The sequence below is a fragment of the Mirounga angustirostris genome, unplaced genomic scaffold, assembly GCF_029215605.1.
Source record: "Mirounga angustirostris isolate CCGP_5_RB_7025 unplaced genomic scaffold, mMirAng1.0.hap1 SCAF_13, whole genome shotgun sequence".
Lineage (NCBI taxonomy): Eukaryota > Metazoa > Chordata > Mammalia > Carnivora > Phocidae > Mirounga > Mirounga angustirostris.
This window is the reverse complement of record NW_026991721.1, coordinates 80794747-80821766: the sequence shown is the minus strand read 5'-3', so window position 1 is coordinate 80821766 and position 27020 is coordinate 80794747. Positions and strand designations below refer to the sequence as shown.

Here is a 27020-nt window from a genome sequence, read left to right as displayed (position 1 = left end):
TGTTCAGTTTCCTTGATCTATTTGTCTATTCTTTCATCAGTGCCACACTGTCTTGATTGCTGTAGCTTCATGATGAGTTTTGAAGTTGGATAGTGTTATTTGTCCAATTGTTCATTGCTCTTATATAGGAAAATGATTGACTTTTGTATATTAACTTTGTTTTCTGAAATCTTGCTATTGATCGCTTAGTAGTTCCAAGAGGTTTTTTTTTTTTTTTTTGTCTTTTGAATTTTTTTTTCAAAGATTTTATTTATTTATTTGTCAGAGAGAGAGAGAGAGAGAGAACATGCAGAAGCAGGGAGAGTGGCAGGCAGAGGGAGAAGCAGACTCCTGGCTGATAAAGGAGCCTGATGCAGGACTTGATCCCAGGACCCTGAGATCAGGACCTGAGCTGAAGGCAGCTTGCCTTGTCCCTAATCTTAGCAGAGAAGCTTCTGGTTTCTTATAATGAAGTTTGTTGTTAGCTGTAGGTTTTCTATAGCTATTCTTTATGAAGTTGAGGCAGTTCTCTTTTCCTAGTTTACTGAGAATTTTTTGTCATGAATGGGTGTTGGATTTTCTCAAATGCTTTTTATGCATCTATTGATAAAATTATGTGATTATTTCTCTTCTATAGCCTGTTGATGTGATGTATTATATTAATAATTATTCTATTCAGGTCTTTAGTTGACTGGATGAGGCCTATCCCATTAGGGAGGGCAATCCATGTTACTCAGTCTACTAGTTCAAATGTTAATCTTCTCCAGAAACACTCATACACCGTTTGACCATGTGTCAGACCACCTGATTGCCCAGTCAAGTCAACATGTAGAATTAACCATTACATCAGCTGTCTCTCACTCTAGTTTTTGGGGCAGTAGTTTTCCCTGTGACCTCTCTTCTCTGATAGATAAGAAGAGTTGTTGATTTTCAACAGCTTCTAGGTCTCAGCTTTGTTCTTGTGAGGATGGGAGTGACAACTTCTAAGCTCTTTACCTCTTGGATTAGAAAGTGGAAGTCTTTTTGATGCCTTCTGTCAGTTAATGAAAAATTTGCTTTCTCTTGTTTTCCTCATTAAGAGGTTTGGCCCAAATTACCTACTACCTTTCTGGTAGTAAATATTCTCGATTCCTTTTTCCCCTATTCTTCTTCATTTTAGTTTTTATTTTAAAGTAATATTTGATTAAAGTTTAACATGTACTTAGTATATAAGGGTTTGGCTCAATAAATTTTGATAAAGTGAACATACTCCTGTAACCAACCTCCAAAGCCTTGTAGTACTCCAGCATCTCAGAAGCTCTCCCATCCCCCTTACAGTCATGTCCTCCCTCCAAAAGATAACTACTACTCATTATTCTAACACATAGATTACCTTGGCCTGTTTTTGAACTTTATTTAAATGGAATCATACAATATGTACTCTGTTGTATCTGCTATCTTTTGTTCAAGATTATGTTTATGATATTCATCCTTATTATCACGTTTTAGCTTGTTCATTCTCATAACTATGGAATTCCACTGATAATCATACCAAAATATATTTGTTTTGTCAATAGACATTTAGATATTTTCAGTTTTTAGCTATTAGAAATAGTGGGGCCAGGAACAATCTCGTATTTGTCTTTTGGTGAGAATACGTAAACATTTCTGTTGGCTATACATCTAGGAATGAATATGATGGACAATGGGGTAGGTGTATGTTTAGTTTTAGTAAATATTGTCAACTCGTTTTCCACAAATTCCAAAGACATTCCAAAATCAGTGCCATTATGTAAATACATATTGTTTTGCAACCATCTCCTCTGTCAATATCCAGAACTTTTTCATTATCCCATACTACTCTATTAAAAAATAACTTCTCATTCTTTTCTCCCTTCATTCCCTGGTAACCACTGTTCTATTTTCTGTCTCTGTGAATTTGATTTTTTTAGGTACCTCATATACATGGAATCATATAATATTTGTCCTTTTATGTCTGGCTTATTTCACTTCACGTAATGTGCAAGGTGCATTTACGCTATAGCATGTATCAAATTTCATTCCTTTCTAAGGTTGAATAATATTCCATGGTATGTACTATATTTTGTTTATCCATTCATATGTGGATAGGCACTTGGATTATTTCTGCCTTTTGGCTATTGTGAACAATGCTGCTATGAACATTGGTGTATAAATATCTATTTGAGTTCCTGATTTCCGTTCTTTTATGTATGTACCCAGAAGTGGAATTGCTTGCTCGAATTATAATTCTATTTTAAATTATTTGAGGAATGCTCATTTTTTTTACAGGAACTGCACTGTTTTACATTCCTACCAAAAATGCACAAGCATTCCATCCTAATGATGTAGAGTGGTATCTTTGTTTGTTTGTTTGTTTGTTATGTTAATCACCATACATGGAATGGTATCTCTTTTTTGTGATTTGGATTTACATTTCCCTACTGATTAGTGGTGCTGAGAATCTTTTTATGTATTTATTGGCCATTTACATTATCATTTTTGAAGAAATATCTATTCAAATACTTACCTTTTGCCCATTTTTGAATTGGGTAGTTATTGTTGAGTTGTAGAAATTCTTCATATATTCTGGATATTGATACCTTATCAGATATGTGATTGCAAATATTTTCTTCTATTCTGTGAATTATACTGTTGAAAGTGTCCTTTGATGCACAAAAGTTTTAAATTTTCATGAAGTTCAATTTGTTTGTTTTTCCTTTTCTTGCCTGTACCTTCATTGTCATATCCAAGAAATTATTGCCATATCCAATGTCATGAAGCTTTTCCCCAATGTTTTTTTTCTCAGAGTTTTATAGTTTTAGTTCCCAGACTGTGAACTTTGTGAGGGCAGGAATTTTTTTGTCTGTTTTGATGATCTTTGGTGCTCATAATAGTACCTGGAACATAGTAAGTGCTCAGAAATTTCTGAATGACTTCTGCGTGTTTCTCTTTTTTTCAGTTATTATATTAATTTTATAAAATGAGCTTACTTTAATTTGACATATATTACACAGCATGGCATCTTGGAATTTGATTCTTATAACTGAGAAAATAATTCACTAAAAACATCATTTTTGATGATGGTGTTGGTACAAGGGTTTGAATATTTAGAGTTATTGTAGTTTTCTTCTATACTTTCTAATTTAATAAAATTTTATACTTTTATTCAAATAGGAAATTTCTATTTTTTAACAAAATTTCCCATCAACTAGAGAGTTCCATATTTCTTTGTATACAATTTTGGCATTATATTCTATAAGCTATTTTAATATTCTTTACCATAATAGTTCTATTTCTCTTTAATTTCCAGTTTTTCATGCATTATTTTTCTGTTTTTTAAATCATTCTTAGCTTTACTGAGGTATGATTGACAAATTAAATTGTACTTGATAATTTATTTATTTATTTATTTGCACAGCATAGTGAATTTTAATGTTCTGCCTTTGGTGGGGAGAGGTTACACTCTCCACTTTTGGAGACAATCTATAGGTTATCTGGCACTTTGGTACAGAAAGGATTTGGTCCCATATCTTACTGGCTTAGGACACTGAAAGGCACATAAAGTTGGTGGCTCAGACTCCTGTGTGTTGGAGTGGAGCAGGAGGTGGACAGGGAGATAATTTATGATGGATGAGCAGAATTTGGATGTGGGCTCAAGTTCTTGTTCACAGAGGTGGTTTGTCCTGGGTGGATGCTGGGGCAGCTGAAGGCACCTTTAGTGCTCAGGCTGGGTAAATGCTGCTGTGGTGGTTCTCATCTGCCCAACCCACCAGCTCATTGCCCTGGAACCACAGCTGGATCTCTCTTCCACAGAGTTTCTGGTGCGAATGACACTCTTGCTGATGTGGACAATAAAGTCTCCACAGTGGTGCCAGGGGTGGCCTTAACTGAGTTGGTGCGGACCATGTTGGGGCCTTCCTAGAGCATGGCATTGCAGGCCATGATCATTATGGGGCCAAGCTCCTGTAGCTGTTGAGGGCTAGGTAGAAGGGCTTCTTCTGCAGGTTGTAGGTCATGGTGGTGCTCAGCAAGGATGCTCTCTGGCACCTGCAGCATCTTTATCCCCAGCTTGAAACCCCTCCTCTTAAAGTCCTGGGTCCTTTCCCTGATGAGTTACTTCTGCACCCCATGTGGCTTCACTCTGACCAAAGTCCACTCTTAGATCCAGGATGACCCTCCTGAACTGGGGTGCACGAGTAAGCTCAAGCTGGGCAAGTGGGCCACACAGCTGCCCCATAGTGGGATGCAGCAGAAGAGGCCACCTGGGCCTCCTTGACACTGGCTGAGCACTGTGAGCAATACTCTCCTTGTTGTCGGAGTCCCCCTCCCCCAGAGGGAGCAACTGTAATATATTTAAAGTATACTATGTGATGATTTAATATATGTATACATTGTGAAACTATTCCAACCTATAATCCAGTTAATTAACACATCCATCAGCTCACATATTTATTTTTGTTTGTTTGTTTTGGTGAGAACACTTAATTCCTACTCCCTTAACAAATTTCAGGTACACAATATAGTATTATCAACCATAGTTACCATGTTATACATTAGATCCACAGACTTTATTCATCTTAAAATTGAAAGTTAGTATCCTTTTACCAATCTCTCCCCATTTCCCCCACCCCTCAGGCCCTGGAAGCCACCACTGTATACTGTTTCTATGAGTTCATTTTTTTTTTAAGATTTTATTTATTTATTAGAGAGAGATTGAGAGAGTGAGTGGGAGGAGGGGCAGAGGGAGAAGCAGACTCCCTGTGGAGCAGGGAGACCGACTTGGGACTCGATCCCAGGACTCCGGGATCATGACCTGAGCCGAAGGCAGATGCTTAACTGACTGAGCCATCCAGGTGCCCGTTTTATTTGTTTGTTTCTTTGTTTTGTTTTTTGTTTGTTTTTTAAGATTCCACATATAACTGATCCCATATGGTATTTGTCTTTTGCTGTCTGGCTTACTTCACTTAGCATAATGCCCTCCAGATTCATAAGGCTAAAAATTATTCCTGTGTATATGCATGTGTGTGTGTATAACATTTTCTCAATCCATTCATCTGTCATCAGACACTTAGGTTATTTCCATACCTTGGTTATTGTGAATAATGCTGCTATGAACATGGGAGTACAGATATTTCTTTGAGGTAATGATTTAATTTCCTTTGGATGTATACCCAGAAATAGGATTGCTGAATCATATGATAGCTCTATTTTAATTTTCAGAGGAACCTCCATACTGTTTAGAGTGGCTGAACCAACTTCTATTTCCACCAGCAGTGCCACAAGTATTCCTTTTTTTCCACATCCTTACCAACCTTTGTTATATCTTGTCTTTTTGATGATAGACATCCTAACAGCTGTGAGGTAGTATCTCATTGTGGTTTTGATTTGCATTTTTCTGGTGATTGGGGATGTTGAATACCCTTTCATGGACCTGTTGTACATTTGTACATCTTCTTTGGAAAAAATGTTTATACAGGTTCTTTGCCCATTTTTTAATTGGATTATTTGTTTTTTTGCTATTGAGTTGTATGAGTTCCTTGTATATTTTCGATGTTAACCCCTAATCAGCTTTGCAAATTTCATTAGATTTGCAGGTTTGCAAATATATTCTTCCATTCCATAGGTTGCCTTTTCATCTTGTTGCTGGTTTCCATAACTGTGTAGACCTTTTAGTTTGAAGTAGTCTTTCTTGTTTATTTTTGCTTTTGTTGCCTTGGCTTTTGGTGCCAAATTCAAAAAATCATTACCAAGGTTGATGTCAAGGAGCTTACCCTTGTTTTTTCCTAGGACTTCTAAACATTTATATCTGTAATCTATTTTGAGTTGATTTTTGTGTGGTGTAAGATAGAGGGTTAGTTCATTCATTTGCATATGGCTGTCTAGCTTTCCCAACACCATTTATTGCAGAGAGTCCTCATTGTATATTCTTGACTGTTTTGTCATAAATTAATTGACTATATGGGCATGCGTTTATTTCTGGGCTCTCTAAACTGTTCCATTGACCTATATGTCTGTTCTTTTTTTTTTTTTTTTAAGATTTTATTTATTTATTTGACAGAGAGAGAGACAGCGAGAGAGGGAACACAAGCAGGGGGAGTGGGAGAGGGAGAAGCAGGCTTCCCGCCAAGCAGGGAGCCCGATACGGGGCTCGATCCCAGCACCCTGGGATCATGACCTAAGCCGAAGGCAGACGCTTAACGACTGAGCCACCCAGGCGCCCCTATATGTCTGTTCTTATGCCAATTCTATACAGTTGTGATTACTACAGCTTTGTAATATAGTTTGGCATCAGGAATTGTGATGCCTCCAGCTTTGTTCTTTCTCAAGATTACTTTGGCTATTCAATGTCTTTTGTAGTTTCATACAAATTTTAGGATTTTTTTTTTTAATTTCTGTAAAAAATACCATTGTAGCTTTGATAGAGATTGCATTGAATCCGTAGATTGCTTTGGTTGGTATGGGCATTTTAACAATATTAATTCTTCCAATCCTAGAGTATAGAATATCTTTCCATTTATTTATATTGTTTCATTTCTACATATTTGTGAATTTTCCCTTTTTTTTTTTCTTAAAATTGATTTCTAATTTCATACCATTGTGGTCAGAAAAGATGCTTGATGTGATCTCATTCTTCTTAAATTTTTTAAGGTTTGTTTTATGACCTAACATGTGATCTATCCTGGAGAATGTTCCATGTGCACTTGAGAAGAATGTGTGTTCTCTGCTGCTGTTGGATGGAATGTCCTATATATGTTTAATAGGCTCATCTGGTCTAATGTGTAGTTTAAGTCCAGTGTTTCCTTATTGGTTTTATGTCTGGATGATCTAGCCATTGTTGAAAGTGTGGTTTTGAATTAAATCATTTTTTAAAGATCCTGGATTTTTTTCCAAAGTTTTTATGTAAAGTTCTATATCTTAATTCTTAAATTAAATTCCTAATTTGCTCCCTTTTTTCTAAACATATAAAGCTACCACTATAGAGTCTTACAATGGCATGCCTCCATTTCACTCTTCTTATCCTTTGTGCTGTGCTGTGTCATGTGTTTTGTTTTTTATAAGCTACAGAATTCATAATACATTGTTATTTTTCTGCTTTGAACATCTAGTTATATTTGAAAGGAATTTAAAGTGAAAAAATATCTTTTTTATTTACCACATATTTACCATTTTTTAGTGCTCTTCAATTCCTTTGTATTTATTTACCACATACTTACCATTTTTACTGCTCTTCAATTCTTTTGTATAGATTATAATTTCCACGTGGTATTTCCTTCTGTGGAAGAACTTCCTTTGACATTTCTTGTAGTGGAAGTCTGTTAGTAATGAATTCTCTTAGCTTTTGTTTTTTTGAAAAGTTGATTTTTTCATCTTCTATTTTGAGGGATAATTTCACTGAGTATAAGTAGAATTCTAAGTTGACATGGTTTAATTTTGTTTTTGTTTTAATTTCAGTATCTTAAAATGTTTCTTCCTTGTCTTCTGACCTGCACATTATCTGATGACAAATCTGCTGTACTTCTTATCACCTCCCCCCACCCCACTTTGTTTCCTTTTAAGATTTTCTCTCTTTCATTGGTTTTTAGCAATTTGATTCTAATGTGCTAGGGTGTAGATCTTTTTTTTTAATTCTACTTGTGGTTCTTTGAAATTCTTGAATCTGTAGGTTTATAGTTTTCATCAAATTTGGTAAAATTGTAGCTCTATTTCTACTACTATTTTTGCCTCCCCCTTTTTTTTCCCAGGAGTCCAATTCCACGTATGGTAGACTTCTTGGTAAGAAACCACGTATCACCGATCCTGTGTTCATTTTTATTTTTAGTCTTCATTTTTTCTATTTTCCATTTTGGATAGTTTCTTTTGCTCTGACCATTTATTATGTTGTATGTACTCTGCTATTAGTCTCAGCCAATATATTTTTCATTTGCTGCTATTAATGGTATCCAGAGTATTTTTTATTGCAGATGCTATATTTTTAAAATTTAGAAGTTCCATTTGAGTCTTTTCTATATCTTCCATTTTTCTCCTCATTATGGTTATGCATTCCTTTACTTATTAAAGATATGGTATCTTGGCTCTTTCCATAGTTTGGCTGTTGTGGACATTGCTGCTATAAACTTTGGGGTGCATGTACCCCTTCAGATCCCTACATTTGTATCTTTGGGGTAAATACCCAGTAGAGCCAAGATGTCCATCGACAGATGAATGGATAAAGAAGAGGTGGTATATATGTACAATGGAATATTATGCAGCCATCAAAAGGAATGAAATCTTGTCATTTGCAATGACGTGGATGGAACTGGAGGGTATTATGCTGAGCAAAATAAGTCAGTCAGAGAAAGACATGTATCATATGACCTCACTGATATGAGGAATTCTTAATCTCAGGAAACAAACTGAGGGTTGCTGGAGTGGTGGGGGGTGGGAGGGATGGGGTGGCTGGGTGATAGACATTGGGGAGGGTATGTGCTATGGTGAGCATTGTGAATTGTGTAAGACTGATGAATCACGGATCTGTAGCTCTAAAACAAGTAATACATTATATATTAAAAAAAGAAGAAGAAGATAGCAGGAAGGGAAAAATGAAGGGGGGGAATCGGAGGGGGAGACGAACCATGAGAGACTATGGACTCTGAGAAACAAACTGAGGGTTCTAGAGGGGTGGGGGGTGGGGGGATGGGTTAACCTGGTGATGGGTATTAAAGAGGGCACGTACAGCATGGAACACTGGGTGTTATATGCAAACAATGAATCATGGAACACTACATCAAAAACTAATGATATAATGTATGGCGATTAACATAACATAGTAAAATTTTTTAAAAAATTATGAAATTAAAGATATGGTAAATATTTTTATAGCTGAATACTAAAAAGTATTTTTTTTCTGCTAGTTTCATCCTATATGTCATTTCTGGGTTTGTTTCTATTGCTTGATTTTTTTTTTTTTCTGCTTTGTGTCACATTTGCCTGTTTTTTGCATGCCTAGTGATTTTCTTAATGGATCCTGGGTATTGTGAATCTTGTATTGTTGATTGCTGGATTTCATTTTATTCATTTAAAGGAAACAGTATAATCTAGTTCTATACACTTTTCAGCTCTTGCTGATTTCTGTTTTATGGCTAATGGTTTTTCTTTTTTGCCATTATAGATATGGATTTAAATTTTTCATATGTTTTCATTAGTATTTAAAAAAAGATTTGTGGTTGAACCCCAGAGGATGTTACATATATATCTATCTTACCTGAAGTTCAGCATCAAGGAATAATATTGGCTGCTTGGATCTGCACTGGGCATTTGAAGGAGGAAATTTTTAAGCTAATACAAAGTTCACTCACACACAGAGGCTTGGCTATTGAAATCTTCAGTGTCCTTCACAGTAAAGATAGCCCAGGTCCTATATTAAAACTGGAGGAATCATATGGAATAAGGGCAAATAAGGTAAAAGATTTTTATATTTCTCTTTTTTCCATTGCAGGCATATTCCCTGGAACCTTCATGAGCCAAGAAAAGGATGGTTTTATTTTACTGCAAATCTGGATTTCATGTATGTCTTAATGTTGAGGTTGCCTGTTTCTATGGCTTGAAGACAGGGGTTAGGGTCTGTGGGATCAGATGAACAAAGGCACCTTACTTTCTGTTTGGGAAATCATCAGGAAGCTCATAAATTAATATGCCCTGTAATATGAAAATGATCCACCCATTGGGCTGATTTATAATTAAGATCGTGTACTTTAGTAAGATGATTGGAAGACATAGTTTACTGCTTTCAGTAAATCTTTAAGGAAGACTTACATTTGATAGTTTTTTTCCCACATGTTAATTGGGAAATGCCTGATGTCACTTAGACATAGGATATTTGTGAATTATGCAATTATTAAAATCATCATAGTGAATAATTGGAAAAAAATTCTCTTCCTGGATTGAAGCCTTCTTGAGAAGTGAATCTGTTATTTGCAATAGAGCCTAGACCTTAGTGTCTGTGGTGCATTTTACTTACAGTTTGGTTTAGAAAGTTTGCATCTTGATTGATGCAGTTTTAATCTATTATGAAGAACCTGCTGTCTCAGTTATAAGAGGGTATTTCTGGGCTATAGTTTACAAGGTTTCTAAGATATGGCACAGAATATAGATGGTCCCCAACTTACTACGTTCTGACTTACAATGTTTTGACTTTATGATGGTGTGAAAGTTATATGCATTTAGTAGAAACTATACTTCAGGGCGCCTGGGTGGCTCAGTTGGTTAAGCGACTGCCTTCGGCTCAGGTCATGATCCTAGAGTCCCAGGATCGAGTCCCGCATCGGGCTCCCTGCTCAGCAGGGAGTCTGCTTCTCCTTCTGACCCTCTCCTCTCTCATGCTCTCTCTATCTCATTCTCTCTCTCAAATAAATAAATAAAATCTTTAAAAACAAAAAAGAAACTATACTTCAAATTTTGAAGTTTGGTCTTTTTCAGGCTAACAATATGTTGTATTATACACTCTTATGATACTGGACAGCAGCAGCTAGCTATAGGTCCCAGTCAGCCGTGCAATCATGAGGGTAAACAGTGATATACTTACAACCATTCTGTACCTATACAACCATTCTGTTTTTCATTTTGAGTATAGTAGTCAATAAATTACATGAGATATTCAACACTTTACTATAAAATAGGCTTTGTGTTAGATGATTTTGCCCAGCTGTAGGCTAATGTAAGTGTTCTGAGCACATTGTAGAGTAAGTTAAGCTAAGCTATGAGGTTCAGCAGGTTAGGTGTATTAAATGCATTTTTTTACTTACAATATTTTCAACTTATGATGGGTTTATTGGGATAAAACCCCATCTTAAGTTCAGGAAGATCTATAATTGTTTATTCAAAAATATGTATTAGCTATCTGCTAGACTTCAGACATTGTCTTTTGTGGAGGAGATGGACAGACATTACACCTTGTACTGTCAAGACTAAGGATTCTCTATAGAGAGGGAGACAAATAATATACAAAAAACACACAACCCAAATTATGGGAACAGATCAGGGAAGACAACAGTGAAGTTATAGCTGAAGTAATTTAAAATGTTGAGCAGGAGTTTGCTAGAGGGACCTGAGTGGTATTTAAGGCAGAGGGTCCAGCAAGGGCAAAGTCAAAATGTGAGGGAACATTTTTAAGTTAATTAAGGTGATGTTAGCTACTGTAACAAGTAAGCCTCAATGTTTTTAACAATAAAGGTTTATTTTCATTTAAGTAAAATCTAAAATAGGTATTCCTGGTAAGTATTATGTCTCTTTTCCAAGAAATAATTAAGAGATTGAGGGTCTTTTTATCTGTGGCTTCACCATCTTCGTCACATAGCTTCCAGGCTGCTACTCTTACATCTGCATCAAGTCAGCAAGTGGAAGAGAGAGCAGGGAGAATCTTTTTAGGAAATTGGAACACATTGCCCCTGTTCACATTCTGTGGGCTTGAAATCCATCACATAGTAACACCTCAGTGCCTGGGAGGCTGGGAAATGTAGTTGAGCTGTGTGCCCAGGAAGAAAAGGGACTGGCTTTGGTGGTTAACTTTCTACCATACAGTATATTTTCTGGGAACTGCAAATAATGCTCTCTGGTTCTCTTATTAGTTTAAGTAGAAAAACTTCCAAAAAATAAAGCTGAATAGGTAGTAGACCACATGTTGCTTTTATATTTACTATGCTTCACAATTTGGAATCTTTTCTGAAGTCATTGGGAGTCACTTGAAGAATTTTAATTTGGCAAGTTTGTATGTGCATTTAGAAAGATTGTACCAGCAGTATTTTAAAGAAGCAGAATAATACAGTAGTTGATATTTCATTTCTGGAAGCTCTGTGCCTGATTGTACTTTTAGTTCTTCTATTTACTGAAAATATGACCTTTAAGAGCTCTGACTTGTTTAAGCTTTTATTTTATTATCTGTAAAATGGAGACGATATTGATACTTATCTCACTGAATTGTCAAATAAAATAATAGTCCTAAAGAAGACTGTAGTGCCGGATGCCGATACAAGGTAAAAAATTAACTCCTATTTTTGTTGTTGATGATAATGTTTGGTGTGACTGGAGAAACAGTGAAAGAAGGTTAGAAGAAGGAAGGAAAGCAGCTAGAAAACCACTGTAATAACTCAGGTGTGAAATGATGAGTTCTTTACTAAATGTGGTGGTAGTACTAGAAATTAAGAGGAGTTTCCTGTTTGAAAACATTAAGTAGGAGGAATAAACCTGATTTGGTGACTGACTGAAAGTAGGAGACACAGAAGGAGGAGCAAGATTTGTAAGTGTCTACCTTAGCACAGCTTTCTTGCATAGTGGTGGCAGATACACGGGAGGAGTAGGCTTCTGGACTTTCTGTTTTCTAGCACCTTGAATGAGCCCCTTTGTAATGAATGTAGGGATCCATACCCCCTGGTTCATGTCACCTACAAGGACTTTTGTAGACCAGGCTGGGAGTTCTGCCCATTCTAACCTCAGAAGAGACCTCAGTGAGCTAAATAACAGTGATTCCAGTTCTCAGCCTGAATAATAAATGATCCTTATTGCTTCACTTCCCAGGACTTTTATAGCCATGGCTTCGGAGGTGGGGCTGTGGGTCATTCTGTGTCCAGGCCCCTATATTGGGAGCGACTTAGACCTTGGAGGCTTACCCAGGTAAGTTATTATCTGAGGCCCCTGGCCATGACTCCACATGGGCCCCTAGCACATTCAAATGGAAGTTAGAGCAAAGGGTTTTGCTGGTTTTCTGTGTACATTTTTAAACTATACTCTTTTCCTACTTAATGACATAGAAAATGAACTTTGATTTACTGGGATTTATATAGTATGTGTTTGTTTTATATAAACCTCCATCTCATTTCTGCAGTGTAAATAAGATAGAGTACTTTTTTTATTTTAGTAACAACTAGTGGCTACCACTTAAGCAATACCTTTGTAAGTTCTAGTTTATTGTGATGGAGGTACAAATAGTAAGAAATTGGGTTGATTATCTCTTTTTAAAGAGGGGTTTACCCTTTTGTTAGCTTCTAATCATTTTTTATTGTAGTAAAATACACATAACATAAAAATTTACCATTTGAAAGTGTACAGTTTTGTGGCAATTAAGTACCTCAAAAATGTCGAACAACCATCACCACTCACTAGCACCAGACTTTGGTCACCCAAAAAGGAAGCCCTACGTCCAGTCAACTCCCATTATTCCTTCTCCCAGCCCCTGGCAACCACCAATTGGCTTTCAGACCGGTTGGTTTGCCTATTCTGTATATTTCATATAAATGGAATTATAGAATATGTGACCTTTTGTAACTGGCTTCTTTGTAATGTTTTCAAGATTCACCCACATAGTAGCATGTACAGTTCTTCATTCCCCTGCTAAATAATATTCCATCAAAGAGCATTTTTTAAAAACTTTGAAACAGCTTTATAAAAGTCTCACTCCAGACTAGGGGTTGGTAAACCTTTTCTGTAAAAGACCAGGTAATAAATATTTTCCACTTTGAGGACCACATACACAGTCTGTTGTGACTACTCAATCCTGCTCTTGTAGCATGAACACAGCTGTGACAATATGTAAACAAAGGGTGTGGCTGTGTTCCAATAAAACTTTATTTACAGAAACAGACAATGCCTTTGATTTGGCCTGTGGGCTGCAGTCTGATGACTCTGCTCTGGATCATTTCATCATTACACAACTCTGATGTGTATTTTGAGGAAAGAGGCGGTGGCTAAGGTGCTGAGCTATTTGCAACTAGAAGGCAGATTGCTTTTTCTTAAAGATGCATTAAGATCTCACAATATACTGTTCCAGTGTGGCTGTCCTTGTTTTCCAGCCTCATGCTTAAGTATTTCTTATTGCTGTTTCCCACCCCAAGAATGATTCCTACTTTTTCAATCCTAGCTGGTTACTCCAGGATCCAAAAATGAAGCTGCGAACAACTTACAGGGGCTTCACTAAAGCAGTGAATCACTATTTTGATAAGATAATTCCCAAGATAGTACAACTCCAGGTAAATATAAATTCCCCATTCCTATGACCAAGAGAAGTAATTGCCTCAGTTGATTTCCTGGATAAGGCTAGCCTATTTTCTTTTTTTTTTTTTTTAAGATTTTATTTATTTATTTGACAGAGAGAGAGAGAGAGAGCAAGAGAGGGAACACAAGCAGGGGGAGTGGGAGAGGGAGAAGCAGGCTCCCCGCTGAGCAGGGCGCCCGACGCAGTGCTCAGTCCCAGGACCTCGGGATCATGACCTGAGCCAAAGGCAGACGCTTAACGACTGAGCCAACCAGGCGCCCCAAGGCTAGCCTATTTTCTATCACACAGAAGCAGAACGTGTATATAGCAGCTCGTTCCGATTCCTTATTTAAGAAATATTAAGTTTTTATTACCTTGCTTTTGTACCTGTTTCCTATCTACTGCCCAACTGGAAGCCTTTTCTCTGGCAGTGGACTTGAAATTGCACTCTGTATATTTTTGTTTTCCCTTCTCCATTATATCTTTGCCCTCAGTCACCATAAATGGGAAATTAATGATAGTCCTCAAAATGTCTTAATTTGGCTGCTAAAGGTAGCTACTTGTCAGTCCTTCACACATAATAGATTAGATGGGTGACTTTAGGTCAGCAATTTTGTAGAAGTTGCAATTTATTTGTTTTTTTAACATCCCTCCACCACAATAAAACCATGGTGCCGAGCATAATCATTGTTTAGTGCTACTATATTTCTAAAATGTTTGGAAAATATAAAAAGGACTATATACTAGAGAGAAAATGAACAGAGGGAGGGAACAAAAATGTAACATGTATTACGTATCAAGCTTTCTGTGAGGCAGTCAACATTTACCTAGCTTATCTCATTGCCACAGTAATCATTTGAAGGAGATGTTATCATAGATTGAATGGAGGCAATGGCAAACTTATATGTGGATAGGAGAGGGCTTAACAGAGTGTGAATTTGAAATTACTGTGGAGAGTTGGTTCCTAACATTGTGAGTATCTCAGTTAATCAGACTCAGGAAAGCCATTAAAACCACTAAGTGGCTGAAGAGTGTGAATCTGTGTGCCATTTGGGGGAGGGGGGGTGTAGAGATCATCCTTTACAAAGATTAGAGCTATGCTGTCCAGTATAGTAGCCATAGCCACATGCAGTTATTTAAACTTAAAGTCAAATAAAATTAAAAATTCATTTCTTCATTTACACTAGACACATTTTTAGTGCTCAGTAGGCATGTGTGGATGGTTGCTACCATACTGGACAACGCAAACACAGAATATGTTCATCATCGGAAAGTTCTGCTGGACAGCATTGAACTAGAGTACTCAGCCCACCCCAAATCAGACTTCTTTGTCTTGAAACTCCTGGAAAACTAAATTAATAAACAGAACCTTGCTTAAGGAGCACAAAATCAGGGTCTGAGGAGGTTGGGAGGCCTCAAAAGCATTTTATCATGGTGTTATAAATCAGCACTTGCAACTGAGTAGCCGCCCTTTAGAACTTTTAGTATCTGGTTCTGGGTCTCTTGCTAATCCCAGGTACTGTCAATTTCTGGATCTTCCCTCTTTCCTTATCTGTTCTCTAATCTGCTACATTCATAATTGGTTGGATGGTAAAGGGGAAGTGAGAAGGAGGTTTTGAAAAACTTTTTCAGTGTTTGTCAGCAGAGGATGACATTTAATGGTTTTGAGGGAGAACTCTTTTTTTTTCTATTTTTTTTATTATCTTAATCACCATACATTACATCATTAATTTTTGATGTAGTCTTCCATGATTCATTGTTTGCATATAACACCCAGTGCTCCATGCAGTATGTGCCCTCTTTAATACCCATCACCAGGCTAACTCATCCCCCCACCCCCCACCCCTCTAGAACCCTCAGTTTGTTTCTCAGAGTCCATAGTCTCTCGTGGTTCGTCTCCCCCTCCAATTTCCCCCCTTTCATTCTTCCCCTCCTGCTATCTTCTTCTTCTTCTTTTTTTTTTTTAACATATAATGTATTATTTACTTCAGAGGTACAGATCTGTGATTCAACAGTCTTACACACTTCACAGTGCTCACCATAGCACATACCCTCCCCAATGTCTATCACCCAGCCACCCCACCCCTTCCACCCCCACCACTCCAGCAACCCTCGGTTCGTTTCCTGAGATTAAGAATTCCTCATATCAGCAAGGTCATATGATACATGTCTTTCTCTGATTGACTTATTTCACTCAGCATAATACTGAGGGAGCACTCTTTTGGGCCTTTTGTCCTCTTTTTTCCCCTATCAGGATACAGTGCAGTCAGTTATTCCTTTCTTGCTAAAAAATTCTCCCATTTCAACTTTTTCCACCCAGTTGCTCCTGAGTCATGATGAACACAGGTTTTGATGTGCAAACACTTCAGTGGCACTTATACATAGTCCTGGGTGTTGTCCACATTCTTACTTGCATGGTTGGTATGGAGTTTAATTCTTAGAAGTCAACACTCCTTCTATTTCTATATGCTGGGGGGAGTACCTCACTCTTGCCCATGTATCTCCAAGAGTAGATTGAGGAGGTGCCGAAGTGGGCATGATGAAGCTTGACTAGGGTGTGGCAGGTGCAAGATATGAAGAGGAAATATATTGGCTGGACTGGAGAAAACTATAAAGATAGGGGATGACTGAGCATGTTACCATCAACAGACAGGAGTCAGTAGGGATGGGAAATACGAAGATTTGCAAGAGGGCATAATTAGGAGAGCAAAAGGGGATGTGGTCCAGCACAAAGTTGGGATTAATAGAGAACCATGAGAAACATCAACATTTAAGAGGTGGGTAGGGCAAGAGGAGCTCACAAAAGAAACTGAAGAGTAGTGACCAGGGAGGCAGGCCAGAAACTAGGAGAGACCAATAAGAGACCACAGAAGAGAGGGTTTCTTTCAAGAAGGAGAAGGTAGTCAAGGATGTCACATGTTGCTCAGAGAGATAGTAAATTTGGATTAAAATTTATTGTTTGAACTTAGCAAAGAGAAGGTAATGTTAATAATGTAGGTGGAATGGAAAGAATGGAAATGAGTAAAAGAGTAAAAGAGAATAAGAAGTCAGGTATTAGTACAGGAATATTTCAGAGTTTGTCCATGAAGGTGAAGGGGACAAGATAGTGGGAACTGGAGGGGGATGTGGTCCAGGCAAGTTATTTTTAACAGAGGACTTTGAGTCAATTTAAATGATTATGGGGAAGGTTTAGTAAAGGAGATGATGATACAGAAGACAGAAGGCTAGTCTGAAGCGAGTGAAGTTCCTGAAAAATAAGAAGGAAGTGAGACAACTCTTAGGATGGGAGACACTTGACTCCTTTAGCTGGTGCTAAGGGAGAAAGGATGGAAGTGGAAGTCATGTTTAATGCATGGAATTATGAAGGAAAAGGGTGGGAGTCCATTAATAAGGAATACTAGAAAAGGTAGGATTCTAGGAGCAGTTGACTGCAGACTGTGGAGTGAGAGATACTGCCTGAACTATGGTTTAACTTGGAGTTGAGCTGAGGAATATGTTATTTTTATGGCACTCTAAATATGTGTGTACAACAGCATATTGAGAAAATCTAGCTTTTCCCACCAGTAACTTCACTCTCAAACTCTCGTCTCCTTAACCCTCAGTATGGAAAGGGAGGCCCCATCATTGCTCTGCAGGTTGAGAATGAATATGGTTCATATCATCAGGATAGAAGATACATGTCATATATTAAGAAGGTAAGTGCTCCTTTAATTTTCCTCCATATTGGGCGCCTGGGTGGCTCAGTTGGTTAAGCGACTGCCTTCAGCTCAGGTCATGATCCCAGGGTCCTGGGATCGAGTCCCACATCGGGCTCCCTGCTCGGCGGGAAGCCTGCTTCTCCCTCTCCCACTCCCTCTGCTTGTGTTCCCTCTCTCGCTGTGTCTCTCTCTGTCAAATAAATAAATAAAATCTTTAAAAAAAAAAATTTCCTCCATATTTACATATTTCTTTTCTCACTTTGTTTGTGGAGCAAACATATCCCGATTAGCTATAGCTTGCATGATACCATGGGATATAAAGATGAATAAGGTCCAGTTTAATTTTTTCATGCATTTGCATCCTAGAGTGGAGACAAGAAACTACCTACACAACTCTCATGTAAGGCAAAGAGTGATGTTAAAATATTTTTCCTTTCCGTGAACCTCACAGCTCTCTTTTGGTTGGTGTTTGTATAATACATACTTCTCTATCCTCTTAGTTTCAATTATTCTGGATTCATATGCTTAAGGAACATACCTTGTAAGCAGTATATAATTAAAATTTGTTTTTGTTAATTCATTATGAAAATTCTTGTTTTTTAAATGAAGTATTTGGCTTATTTACATTTAATATGATTACTGACAGTTGCATTTAAATCTACCATCCTGTTAACTTTCTTTCTATTTGTCCTACCTGTCCTATGGTCCTTTCTCTCTCTCTCTTTTTTTTTATTCTTTTGGATTGACTATTTTCTTATTATTCCATTTTTTCCTGTATTAGCTTATTAAACATTTTTCACTTTTCTTTTAGTAAGAAAGAGAGACTACTGTGCATCCTAGAATTATTAATGTCTAATATAAATTAGTGTGCTTGCCAGTTCCAAGGCAAAGAAAGCACCTGAGAACAGTTTAATTGCATTTTCCTCCTTTCTTTCCTCAGTACTGTTGTTATTTCTTTTAATGTTAAATATATTTTAGACACACAAGAACTTATTTTTATTATTATATGGAGTCATTTAGAGTTATGTACATAATTTACTTTTTGTTGCTCTTCTCTCCTCTCTGCATCTCTGAGCTTTATCTCTCTTATCATTTCCTCTGCCTAAAGAACACCTATTTGTATTTTCTTTGTTGCAGGTATGCTATTAACAAATTCTCTCACCTTTTGTTTGCCTGAAAATGTGCCTAGCTCATCATCATTTTGAAGGATATTTGTACTGTATGTAGAATTCTAGATTGGCAATTATTTTCTTTGATGATTCTCTGGCGTACATTGTTTTTATTAAGAAGTTAGGTATTGATACAATTATTGTTCCTTTAAAGGTAAAATGTATTTTTCTTCTGGCTTCTTTTAAGATTTATTTTTTTGTTTTCCCTCAGCTTTCCTAAGATTTGGCTAGGTGTGGTTTTTATTTTTATTCTGCTTACATGTGTTTGTACCCTTCATTATGTGGCTTGAAGTCTTTAATTGGTTTTGGGAAATCTTCAGCAACTCTCAGCTCCATTTTTTTTCTCTCTTCTCCTTTAGGACTTCTGTTATATAAAACTAGATATTTTCATCATATCTATTTTGCTTTTTTCTGGATGATTTTTCCTTTTTTTTTTTTTTAAAGATTTTATTTATGACAGAGAGAGAGGGAGACAGCAAGAGAGGGAACACAAGCAGGGGGAGTGGGAGAGGGAGAAGCAGACCTCCCTCAGAGCAGGGAGCCCAATGCGGGGCTTGATCCCGGATCCCTGGGATCATGACCTGAGCCGAAGGCAGATACTCAATGACTGAGCCACCCAGGCGCCCTCTGGATGATTTTTTCTTTTCTTTTTTTTTTTTAATTTATTTTTTTTATTATTATTTTTTTATTCTTATGTTAATCCCCATACATTACATCATTAGTTCTAGATGAAGTGTTCCATGATTCATTGTTTGTGCATAACACCCAGTGCTCCATGCAGAACGTGCCCTCCTCAATACCTACCACCAGGCTAACCCATCCTCCCACCCCCCTCCCCTCTAGAACCCTGTTTGTTTTTCAGAGTCCATCGTCTCTCATGGTTTGTCTACCCCTCCGATTTCCCCCGCTTCATTCTTCCCCTCCCGCTACCTTCTTCTTTTTTTTTTTTCATAACATATATTGCATTATTTGTTTCAGAGGTACAGATCTGAGATTCAACAGTCTTGCACAACTCACAGCGCTTACCAGAGCACATACCCTCCCCAATGTCTATCACCCAGTCACCCCATCCCTCCCACCCCACCCCCCACTCCAGCAACCCTCAGTTTGTTTCCTGAGACTAAGAATTCCTCATATCAGTGAGATCATATGATACATGTCTTTCTCTGTTTGACTTATTTCACTCAACATAATACCCTCCAGTTCCATCCACGTCGTTGCAAATGGCAAGATCTCATTCCTTTTGATGGCTGCATAATATTCCATTGTATATATATACCACCTCTTCTTTATCCATTCATCTGTCGATGGACATCTTGGCTCTTTCCCCAGTTTGGCTATTGTGGACATTGCTGCTATAAACATCAGGGTGCACGTACCCCTTCGGATCCCTACTTTTGTATCTTTGGGGTAAATACCCAGTAGTGCAATTGCTGGATCATATGGTAGCTCTATTTTCAACTTTTTGAGGAACCTTCATACTGTTTTCCAGAGAGGCTGCACCAGCTTGCATTCCCACCAACAGTGTAGGAGGATTCCCCTTTCTCCACATCCCCGCCAACATCTGTCGTTTCCTGACTTGTTCATTTTAGCCATTCTGACTGGTGTGAGGTGGTATCTCATTGAGGTTTTGATTTGGATTTCCCTGATGCCGAGCGATATTGAGCACTTTTTCATGTGTCTGTTGGCCATTTGGATATCTTCTTTGGAAAAATGTCTGTTCATGTCTTCTGCGCATTTCTTGATTGGATTCTTTGTTCTTTGGGTGTTGAGTTTGATGAGTTCTTTATAGATTTTGGATACTAGCCCTTTATCTGATATGTCATTTGCAAATATCTTTTCCCATTCTGTCGGTTGTCTTTTGGTTTTGTTGACTGTTTCCTTTGCTTTGCAAAAGCTTTTTATCTTGATGAAGTCCCAATAGTTCATTTTTGCCCTTGCTTCCCTTGCCTTTGGCGATGTTTCTAGGAAGAAGTTGCTTCAGCTGAGGTCAAAGAGGTTGCTGCCTGTGTTCTCCTTTAGGATTTGGATGGACTCCTGTCTCACACTGAGGTCTTTCAACCATTTGGAGTCTATTTTTGTGTGTGGTGTAAGGAAATGGTCCAGTTTCATTCTTCTGCATGTGCCTATCCAATTTTCCCAACACCATTTGTTGAAGAGACTGTCTTTGTTCCATTGGACATTCTTTCCTGCTTTGTCGAAGATGAGTTGACCATAGAGTTGAGGGTCCATTTCTGGGCTCTCTATTCTGTTCCATTGATCTATGTGTCTGTTTTTGTGCCAGTACCATGCTGTCTTGATGATGACAGCTTTGTAATAGAGCTTGAAGTCTGGAATTGTGATGCCGCTGGCTATGCTTTTCTTTTTCAACATTCCTCTGGCTATGCGGGGTCTTTTCTGGTTCCATACAAATTTTAGGATGATTTGTTCCATTTCTTTGAAAAAAGTGGATGGTATTTTGATGGGGATTGCATTGAATGTGTAGATTGCTCTAGGTAGCATTGACATCTTCACAATATTTGTTCTTCCAATCCATGAGCATGGAACGTTTTTCCATTTCTTTGTGTCTTCCTCAATGTCTTTCATGAGTATTTTATAGTTTTCTGAGTACAGATCCTTTGTCTCTTTGGTTAGATTTATTCCTAGGTATCTTATGGTTTTGGGTGCAATTGTAAATGGGATCGACTCCCTAATTTCTCTTTCTTCTGTCTTATTGTTGGTGTATAGGAATGCCACTGACTTCTGTGCATTGATTTTATATCCTGCCACTTTACTGAATTCCTGTATGAGTTCTAGCAGTTTTGGGATAGAGTCTTTTGGGTTTTCCACATAAAGTATCATATCATCTGCAAAGAGTGAGAGTTTGACTTCTTTGCCAATTTGGATGCCTTTGATTTCTTTTTGTTGTCTGATTGCTGTGGCTAGGACTTCCAATACTATGTTGAATAGCAATGGTGATAGTGGACATCCCTGCAGTGTTCCTGACCTTAGGGGGAAAGCTCTCAGTTTTTCCCCATTGAGAATAATATTCGCTGTAGGTTTTTCATAGATGGCTTTTATGATATTGAGGTATGTACCCTCTATCCCTATACTCTGAAGAGTTTTGATCAAGAAAGGATGCTGTACATTGTCAAAAGCTTTTTCTGCATCTATTGAGAGGATCATATGATTCTTGTTCTTTCTTTTGTTAATGTATTGTATCACATTGATTGATTTGCGGATGTTGAACCAACCTTGTAGCCCAGGGATAAATCCCACTTGGTCATGGTGAATAATCCTTTTAATGTACTGTTGGATCCTATTGGCTAGTATTTTGGTGAGAATTTTTGCATCCATGTTCATCAGGGATATTGGTCTGTAATTCTCCTTTTTGATGGGGTCTTTGTCTGGTTTTGGGATCAAGGTAATGCTGGCCTCATAAAATGAGTTTGGAAGTTTTCCTTCCGTTTCTATTTTTTGGAACAGTTTCAGAAGAATAGGTATTAATTCTTCTTGAAATGTTTGGTAGAATTCCCCTGGGAAGCCATCTGGCCCTGGGCTTTTGTTTTTTGGGAGATTTTTGATGACTGCTTCAATTTCCTTGGTGGTTATAGGTCTGTTCAGGTTTTCTATTTCATCCTGGTTCAGTTTTGGTAGTTGATACATCTCTAGGAATGCATCCATCTCTTCCAGGTTATCTAATTTGCTGGCATAGAGTTGCTCCTAATATGTTCTTATAATTGTTTGTATTTCTTTGGTGTTGGTTGTGATCTCTCCTCTTTCATTCATGATTTTGTTGATTTGGGTAATTTCTCTTTTCTTTTTGTTAAGTCTGGCCAGGGGTTTATCAATCTTGTTAATTCTTTCAAAGAACCAGCTCCTAGTTTCGTTGATCTGTTCTACTGTTCTTTTAGTTTCTATTTCATTGATTTCTGCTCTGATCTTTATGATTTCTCTTCTCCTGCTGGGTTTAGGCTTTATTTGCTGTTCTTTCTCCAGCTCCTTTAGGTGTAGGGTTAGGTTGTGTACTTGAGACCTTTCTTGTTTCTTGAGAAAGGCTTGTATTGCTATATACTTTCCTCTTAGGACCGCCTTTGCTGCATCCCAAAGATTTTGAACAGTTGTGTTTTCATTTTCATTGGTTTCCATGAATTTTTTAAATTCTTCTTTAATTTCCTGGTTGACCCATTCATTCTTCAGTAGGATGCTCTTTAGCCTCCATGTATTTTGAGTTCTTTCCGACACTCCTCTTGTGATTGAGTTCTAGTTTCAAAGCATTGTGGTCTCAAAATAGGCAGGGAATGATCCCAATCTTTTGGTACCGGATGAGACCTGATTTATGACCTAGGATGTGATCTATTCTGGAGAATGTTCCATGGGCACTAGAGAAGAATGTGTATTCCGTTGCTTTGGGGTGGAATATTCTGAATATGTCTGTGAAGTCCATTTGGTCTAGTGTGTCATTTAAAGTCTTTATTTCCTTGTTGATCTTTTGCTTAGACGATCTGTCCATTTCAGTGAGGGGGATGTTAAAGTCCCCCACTATTATTGTATTGTTTCGATGTGTTTCTTTGCTTTTGTTATTAATTGCCTTATATAATTGGCTGCTCCCATGTTAGGGGCATAGATATTTACAATTGTTAGATCTTCTTGTTGGATAGATCCTTTAAGTAGGATATAGTGTCCTTCCTCATCTCTTATTACAGTCTTTGGTTTAAAATCTAATTTGTCTGATATAAGGATTGCCACCCCAGCTTTCTTTTGGTGTCCATTAGCATGGTAAATGGTTTTCCACCCCCTCACTTTCAATCTGGGGGTGTCTTTGGTTCTAAAATGAGTCTCTTGCAGACAGCATATCGATGGGTCTTGTTTTTTAATCCAATCTGTTAGCCTTTGTCTTTTGATTGGGGCATTTAGCCCATTTACATTCAGGGTAACTATTGAAAGATAGGAATTTAGTGCCATTGTATTGCCTGTAAGGTGACTGTTACCGTATATTGTCTGTGTTCCTTTCTGGTCTATGTTGCTTTTAGGCTCTCTCTTTGCTTAGAGGACCCCTTTCAAGATTTCCTGTAGGGCTGGTTTTGTGTTTGCAAATTCCTTTAGTTTTTGTTTGTCCTGGAAGCTTTTTATCTCTCCTTCAATTTTCAATGACAGCCTAGCTGGATATAGGATTCTTGGCTGCATATTTTTCTCATTTAGTGCTCTGAATATATCCTGCCAGTCCTTTCTGGCCTGCCAGGTCTCTGTGGATAGGTCTGTTGCCAATCTAATGTTTCTACCCTTGTAGGTTACATATGTGTTCTCCCGAGCTGCTTTCAGGATTTTCTCTTTGTCTATGAGACTTGTAAGTTTTACTATTAGATGTCAGGGTGTTGACCTATTTTTATTGATTTTGAGAGGGGTTCTCTGTGCTTCCTGGATTTTCATGGCTGTTTCTTTCCCCAAATTAGGGAAGTTCTCTGCTATAATTTGCTCCAATATACCTTCTGCCCCTCTCTCTCTTTCTTCTTCTTCTGGGATCCTAATTATTCTAATGTTGTTTCTTCTTATGGTATCACTTATCTCTCGAATTCTGCCCTCGTGATCCAGTAGTTGTTTATCTCTCTTTTCCTCAGCTTCTTTATTTTCCATCATTTCATCTTCTATATTACTGATTCTCTCTTCTGCCTCATTTATTCTAGCACTTAGTGCCCCCATTTTTGATTGCACCTCATTAATAGCCTTTTTGATTTCTACTTGGTCGGATTTTAGCTCTTTTACTTCTCCAGAAAGGGTTTCTCTAATAACTTCCATATTTTTTTCAAGCCCAGCTAGTAACTTTAAAGTGATGATTCTGACCTCTAGATCTGACATTGTACTAATGTCCGTATTGAGTAGGTCCCTGGCAGTTGGTACTACCTCTTGTTCTTTTTGTTGAGGTGATTTTTTCCATCTCATCATTTTGTGCAGAGGAGAATAGATTAATGAGAGAACAAAATGGTAGCAGAGTAACCACGTCCCCAGAAAATATACTCTAAACAAATCAGAAAAGACCGGAAGCAGTGGGATAAGAAAGGGAAAGAGAGAAGAAAGAAAAAGAAAATAAAGAAAAAGATAAAGATAAAAAGAAAAACAAACAAAACAAAACAACAACAGCAACAACAACAAAAAACCAGAATGTGATCAAATATCATCAGGCTGGTATATAGATCAGTGCCACACACTAGATTTGGGGTGTATTTTGGTCTTTTAGAAGAAAGTGCCTCCCAAAATTTTAAAGAAAGAAAAACTTAATATGTACAAAAATAAGGGTTGATATGATGAAGGGATGGAATATGACTGTAAAAATGGAAATTATAAAAAATTTTATAAAAGGAATTGATAAGAAGTTGTTTGAAAAAAGAAAGAAGAGGATTTAAAAAAAGAAAAAAGAAAAAGAAAAAAAAAAGGGAGAAGATGTGATCAGGCAGGGGAATAGAAAACACCATATACTAGAGATTTAGGGTATATTTTAATCTGTTAGAAGAAACTATCTCAAAATTTTAAAGAGAGAACAACTTATATATATAAGCCAAAAATATGGGTAACTACTATGAAGGGATAGAATATGACTCTAAAAATGAAAAATAAAAATGTTTTTTTTTTTTAAAAAAGGGATTGATAAGATGTTGGTTGAAAAAGGGAAAAAGAAAAATTCAAAAAGAAATAAAAAGACAAAAAGTTAAAAAAAAATTAACTTTAAAAGCCTAAAGAATCATGGTAAAAAACCATGAATTCTATGTGCAGTAGTCCCCTAGCGCTGGAGTTCTGCCGTTCTCATTGATCGGTAAACTTGGTCTTGGCTGGCTGTTCTCGCTGATCTTCTGGGGAGGGGCCTGTTGCCGTGGTTTCCAAATGTCTCTGCCAGAGGCGGAATTGCCCCGCCCTTGCCCCCTCCCGGCTAAGTAATCTGCTCGGGTTTGCTCTCCAGGGCTTTTGTTCCCTGCGAGCTTTCCGTACAGCTTTGGAGGCGGAGAGTGAAAATGGCGGCCTCCCAATCTCCTCCCTGGAGGAGCTGAGAACTCGGGGCCCCACTCCTCAGGGAGCCCCCAGAGAAAAGCCGTCAGTCACTCCCGTCTCCCCGGTCTCCGGCCGCACTCCGTGCTCACCCGGCCTGTGACCGCGCGTTTCTATCTCTGGCACCCGACCCCGGGTGGAGTCTCCAAACCCAGCAGATCCCTGCGGTGCCCTCCGCGTGGCTCCTCCCGGGGGAGGAAGGTGAGTCTCCCCGGATCTGCCGCTTGTTGGGTCCCTGCTGGAGGAGCAGGGGCCCGACTGTGCAGCGGATCACGGTTTAGGGCAACCCCACGCCTGGGCTCCGTCTCTGCAGCCGGCTTCCCTGCTCCGTTACCTGGGAGCTCTGCCACACTCAGGCACCCCCGGTCTTTCTGTGACCCCGAGGGTCCTGAGACCACACTGTCCCGGAGGGTTCCACCCCCCGCTTAGCCACCAGAGTGACATCCCTCAGCGGAGCAGACTTTCAAAAGTTCCGATTTTGTGCTCCGCGGCTCTATCAGTTGCCAGAAGCGGCCAACGGAGGCCCCTCCCCCGCCGTCTATCCTCCTGAATATCGCCTCGGATTCACTTCTCCGCACGTCCTACCTTCCAGAAAGTGGTCGCTTTTCTGATGAGAGAGTTATTGCTCTTCTTTTCTTCAATCTCCTGTTGAATTTGTAGGTGTTCAGAATGGTTTGATCCCTATCCAGCTGAATTCCTGAGAGGAGACGAAATCCAGGTGTCCTACTCCTCCGCCATCTTGCTCCGCCCCCTGGATGATTTTTTCTAAGATATCTTGTAATTTATGAATTTTCTCTGCAACTTTGCCTAATTTGATGTCAAACCTAGTTCTCAATTTCAGATATATGATTTTTAGCTCTAGAATTTTCATTTGATTCTTTTCTGGTTTCCTTTTTTTTGGCCAAAATTTTCCACTTTTAAAAAACTCCTTGAACATATTAATTATAATTATTTCAAAGCAATGTTTAAGAAACCTAATGTCTAATTTCATATGTATCTGTTCTGTTGTCTGTTTTTCTCATGGTTTCAGTAAAGTAATATCTTTTGGTATGCCTAGTAATTTTTCAATCCAATTTATTTATGAAAACATGACTGAAATCATTTGAAGCTATTCAGATGGATTTATTTTTGCTTCCAGAAGGTAATTGAAATGAT

The 27020-nt window shown here is 38.0% G+C and overlaps 1 protein-coding gene across 1 annotated transcript in view; it reads left to right on the top strand.

Annotated features, from left to right (window-relative positions):
* LOC123857638 (beta-galactosidase-1-like protein 2) overlaps positions 1-27020 on the top strand; it is a 78386-nt gene that overhangs the window by 13785 nt on the left and 37581 nt on the right. The window contains exons 3-6 of the mRNA XM_064575861.1: positions 9455-9523; positions 12529-12624; positions 13868-13976; positions 17584-17676. Of these exons, the coding sequence (XP_064431931.1) occupies positions 9455-9523; positions 12529-12624; positions 13868-13976; positions 17584-17676 (367 nt within the window). The remainder of the gene's footprint in view (positions 1-9454; positions 9524-12528; positions 12625-13867; positions 13977-17583; positions 17677-27020) is intronic.